Below are 5624 nucleotides of genomic sequence, written 5' to 3' on the forward strand. Positions count from 1 at the left end.
TGTACGTAGCGCCAGTGGGCCATGTCTTCATTGCATGTGAGTATTATATTTAAATATCATGCTTTATACCTAAAACTTATCTACTACACTAGCGATATGTTCCGTTCGAGAATATGTATTACAAATTTCTTAATATTCATAGATGCGGAGGAGACGGGCAAATGCAGTGTGAACCTAAAGTTTGTAGTCCAGAACCAATGCTGAGGCAAATGATTGCTGCAGCGTCGAGCCGCCGAAGAAGATGAAGATTTTTAAATCCTTAATTATTTTACTAAATTATGATGTGAATTTATCGCAAATTTATTGCATAAACTTTAAATTAAAGCTTAACGATAGCCAGTGCCATGGTATACGTGATGAAAAATTAAGCAATTAATATTCAAACAAAATCTCTCAGTAATCAAATGCGGAAGTAACCGAACTGAGTTTTTATTCAAATATATAGCAGTACTTCTTATTCTGACATTCGTGAAGAAACGCCTCTTAAGAGCGTATTATGTACCAGCATTACATGATGAAGTATTTTGTTGAGAGATGTTTTTTACGTACTTCAAAAAATTACAATCTACGTTTATATATATATATATATATATATATATATATATATATATATATATATATATATATATATGTACTTTGTGTCTAAACTGCGTACGAGTGTATGTATATATTCATGCTCGTATATGTGTATAACATATTATTGAAACAATCATAGTTCCGTTTGGTTTTTTTATATAAATAGAAATCGACTGAGAACGTTTATTAAATTATTTTACTATTGGTGCATAAATTTTGTTCGTAGATTTAGAAGTCAAATTTTCAAATTTCGAAGAAATAATACGTGATCATCTTGCAGCCATGAATCACTAAGTTTTGATGTAGATATACATTTATATAATTGTCTAATAGTATAAATAATTTAGCGAATAAAAATGCAAGTGAAATGCATGTAGAGAAATAGTTTTACTAATTACCGTATTTAAAGTCAGTCAATGTGTCTAAAAATTAGTGATTATTCAAGTGGCTTAAGGCATGATCGCCATGTATTTGGAGTTTGAAAATTATGTAAATTATAAAATAAATTTATTGATATAAATAATAAACTAAAGGAATTTTATAATAATATTTTGTATTCGAGTATTTAATTCGATATTTAGCAAACACATGCTAAATAACACTTGAATCGTTTGATTGTATAGAAATCGATTAAATTTTATAATTAAAATTTTTTAAAACTAATTTGGTTTTAATGATTTCTGTAACTTGAATAATTCAAGTATCGAGAACTTTGTATACATAACTGTAAGTTTTATTTGTATCTATCATTATTAAGTAATTATACTCATTAGAATATCGGTATCAAAAATAGACCCTTTGATTGGGTCTTATGCATACATTGAAATATATGATTCAAATTATGTATGTGTGTCTCCATGTGTGTGTTTGCAAATAAATTTGGAGATTATACCTACCCTGCAACAAGTCTGCTGATGGCAGCAGGGTTCGTGTTTCTAAGTGTCCTTTTTATTCAGCCAATAAAATACGACTTTTTGTAGAAACCACAATTTTGTGTTTTTATTCTCAAATCATCAGCATTTGTAAAAACGCCATCAAAACTCAACACATTTATCATTCATTTGTCATATGAATATTTGTATTGATACGCATATGTAACTTCGACGATGTAGCTACATATACAAATGTATATAGTATATATATATATATATATATATATCATATATATAGTATATATATATATATATATATATATATATATATATATATAGTGTGTGTGCGTGTATGTATTATATTCATGTATAATATATATGTGTGAACACATGTGTGTGTATGTGTGTTCAAACATCAACATTTTATTCGCAAGAGATCAGCATTTTTTTTAAAAAATCGGTGTATTTGTTTTTTTGACATCTTTTTGACGTCGTCTTGTAGCATTAAGAAATCGAATCATTTTGCCAAACCCAATAGTTTTGTATTTAGTTTTCTTATTTATTCGAAGGTACTAAATAAAAATTGTAATTTATCAGATCATACTTAATTATTTTTAGCTCGTAATTTATATAAATATTATAAATAAGAAATGAAACGCAATTATCTTGATCAACAAACTAAAAATGACAGATTTAGCTTATTTTTTATATAAAAACAATAAATTATTTCAGCCATTATATGCGAAAATAACAATAATATTATTGCATCACATATTCAACATTAAAAATAATAATCATAATCTTAAATGAGCATTCCATATTTATAAAATATTGTATGTATTTATAGGAGCTCGATTATAGAATTAATGGATAATTTTTCAGTCATAATAAAATATAACTTAATTCATACAATTGCTATGACAAATCTAAAAAATGTCATAAAAATTCTTTTTATGGCTGTGGCAAAATCCGTATCATTCATTTGTTCAAAAATTTAAACCATACGAGCATTACTCTATTATTATTAACACCAGTTCAGGAACGGTTAGAATAAATGAGGAAAACAAAAGTTGTCAAGTGCAATAGCACTTTATGTTAGTTATAGGACATTTAATGTAAATACATTTAATAATTCATGTTTTTCTAAAATAATAATCTATTTTAAATACCATTTTATACTTAATGATAGAGGATAGTATAGGTATAACTAAATGTATAACTATTTAAATGGTTTAATAAATTGTTGATTACATACCTAGAAGAAAATTTATCAGATAGTTGGTTTAGATAAGTGTACTTACATGCAACCATCGGAAAGTTGATTTGTACCAACGTGCACTAACACTTACCGAAAAGGCAGAATTTTTTTAAAAAAAAAACAAAGTGTTATAGTAATGATAGTAAGTATGTATAAATTACATTAAATCAGTCAAATCTATTTACTCTTTATCAAAGAGTATGACAATTCTCTTATTGATGTTTAAATCTTTTTCGTGCATTGGAACGTGCCAATAGTAATTAAATTTGGTGAATAACGAAAACAACATAACAAAAGTATATCTTTATCTAGTCTATTACGTGATGTATGTATGGAATGAATTTAATCTTTGTAGTTTTTATGGTTATCTTCGAATATACGTTGCACAAAAATGCGACAAAATACATGTTATGGACTATTTTCTTCTTAAAACTTAATCTGGATTAAATGTATACTTTGTGTTCTAAATTTAAATTTTGGGTAAAAGTGTATCCTAAATGAAGCAAACAAACACGTATTTTGTTATTATAGTTAATATGTTTTTCAAGCCATATAATAATATTGATGCAAATTATTGTTTACCAATTAGTTGGTTTATTTCATTCAACTTTTTAATTAATAAATGTGTATCTTGATCGTCAAAAACGTTAGATTTAAAAAAATTTGAAATTGTGCTTATTAGAATTTGAAAAAAATCGGTTCTCCGCAATCACTTTTTGAAACATTTTTTCGATAATATTAATGAAACTTGCATAGTGATAAAGTTGTTTCCCTTAACAAACATGGTACAAAAAGTGGTTCAATTATTAAAATTCATCAATGTTTGCATTTGCACAGCGCTTTTAGAGCGTACATTATGTACATTAATCGCGCGTCGAATAATGTATTATATTCAAAGTATTTCTCAAAAATATACTTGTAAATCACTCATAAATGTTAATAAAAATTTATACTTACTCAAAATATTAAGTATATCATAAATATCGTTCATGCCACTTTTCTTAAAACGAAATTTCGCCTTCATCTCGTTTTATTAATTTTTCACCAATCCAATAGTTATGTCGCATGTAAGTATAAGTAATAAGTAATAACAAAAAGGCAGTTTGTTTGCGATTTTGTCAATGGTTCTGAACCTGAATTATTTCTAAAAATAAGATACCAACCGAATATTCGACACCCGTTTGATAACATATTTTCAATTCGAATTTGAATTTGAATTTTATTATGAAGGTGGTAACAAATTGCAGTTATGGCGCGTTCTTGGCCCCACAATTGGGTATATAAGCGGCATACAACTCGTGATGATATTATTTTGTATCCAGAGCTTGTGGTGACAACACTTATAACATGGTAAGTCTTTCATTATTACAAAGTATTCTAAAAATTTTTCAAGCATTTTCTAAAACATTTTTGATGTATATTCAGATTCATCGAGTTATCTATTGGATTGTAGTCAAAAGAGTTTGGTTTTTATTTGTAATAATTTTTTTATTATAACTTTTCGGACGTATTAAATTTGGAGATGTGTATCGTAGTGGAATTACTTTCCGCCGGTAGAAAGAACATGAAATGTGTAAACAAGATTCAGTAATTGTATTGTCAACTTAATATATATTTTTATTAATAATACACTTATCTAGTGTTTTTATATAAAAGTTATGTTTATATTTACTGTATGCTGTATGAATACCTACAGTAGACGATTCGTATAGTAACTTGTCATGGTGACTGAAAACAAATATACGTTCGCAACAGTAAAAAGGTGGAAAATGGACAAATGGCCGAAGAGGGTTATTATAATTTTGACCGAGTGTTTGTTGCGAAAATATTCACGGTCTAAAGCCTCGTAATTTATAAATAAATAAATGCATACCACTCTCAATAGTCATCATTCATAATGACTATACTTAATAAATTTTTTCTCATTTAATTTCAGGATTGTAGAATTTTCGCGTGGTAGTCAAAGGAATACCATGTGACCCCCGGCATCGCCTGGAAGCATGGTGGACTGGTCAGCCTGATGCAGATGGGACGACATAAATATGTAAGATTTTGTGATAAATATTTTTAGTTCACAAGTTTTATCTATCGTCTTCGTGTCCTCTTTCAGGCACTATAACGGAATTATTCACTAATGGGTTACATAATTTTTCGGATCATGTAATTGTCTAAACGCCTTAACGCATATTTATGTATTTTATTATACACAAAATATAACTTATCTTACAAATAAGTAGAACATTAACGAGAGTTGGTAATCATGAAAAATACAAAGCAAGCATTTTCAATATTCTCAAAAATTTCATGAACTATCAAAAAGATTTGTGAACTCTTGCATGTAAAAATGCATTCCCAAGTGATAAAACTAGTTCATGAATTACACTTACATTGAACAAATAATTTTATTAATTAAAATTTTTCTATCAAGTTTAATAAAAAAAAATGGTTAAAATGCCTAAATAAAGAAAAATATGCTCTTGTATATGAAATGTAACAAATGTAATATCACTAAGTTTCAATCAACAAAATAGTCGTAGTGAGACATGCTTACAACAATAACTGTATTATATTGTATAAACATGAAGAAAGATTTAAAAAGGTTAAAATTAATTGATTAATATTAAGATTGACTATATACAAAATTAAAATATTTCTAAAATCGAGGTAGCATTGAGTACCTGGGAGGTGTCTTCACATCACTCGAAATAAACGTTTCCAATAACAATGTAAATTAGACTATATAAAATACACCGATATGTTACTAAACAATATTTATATTCATGAAATGCACTATTCTTCTAATAAATTATTATTATCGTTCTCGTGTTTATATTATTTCTCATCTTGGAAATAGTGTGCCATTTTTTTCAGGTTTCTTTCGGGTCATTTCAATTAACCTTGGTCGATCAGATTCAAAG

General features: G+C 27.2%; 1 protein-coding gene and 1 long non-coding RNA gene across 2 annotated transcripts in view; both read left to right on the forward strand.

Annotated features, from left to right (window-relative positions):
* LOC113375235 (titin homolog) overlaps positions 1 to 500 on the forward strand; it is a 45771-nt gene extending 45271 nt beyond the window's left edge. Inside the window, exon 8 of the mRNA XM_026615179.1 lies at positions 143 to 500. Coding sequence (XP_026470964.1) covers positions 143 to 245 — 103 coding nt within the window. The 3' untranslated portion in view covers positions 246 to 500. The remainder of the gene's footprint in view (positions 1 to 142) is intronic.
* A 3512-nt stretch (positions 501 to 4012) lies between these two features.
* Positions 4013 to 4939, forward strand: LOC113378355. The gene is made up of 3 exons (XR_003367171.1): positions 4013 to 4056; positions 4643 to 4750; positions 4817 to 4939. It is a non-coding gene; the product is annotated as an uncharacterized LOC113378355 (long non-coding RNA).
* Positions 4940 to 5624: the final 685 nt, after the last annotated feature.

Source organism: Ctenocephalides felis, unplaced genomic scaffold (assembly GCF_003426905.1).
Source record: "Ctenocephalides felis isolate EL2017-DRISC unplaced genomic scaffold, ASM342690v1 CF-g0.4_SCAFFOLD_01886, whole genome shotgun sequence".
NCBI classification, from domain to species: domain Eukaryota; kingdom Metazoa; phylum Arthropoda; class Insecta; order Siphonaptera; family Pulicidae; genus Ctenocephalides; species Ctenocephalides felis.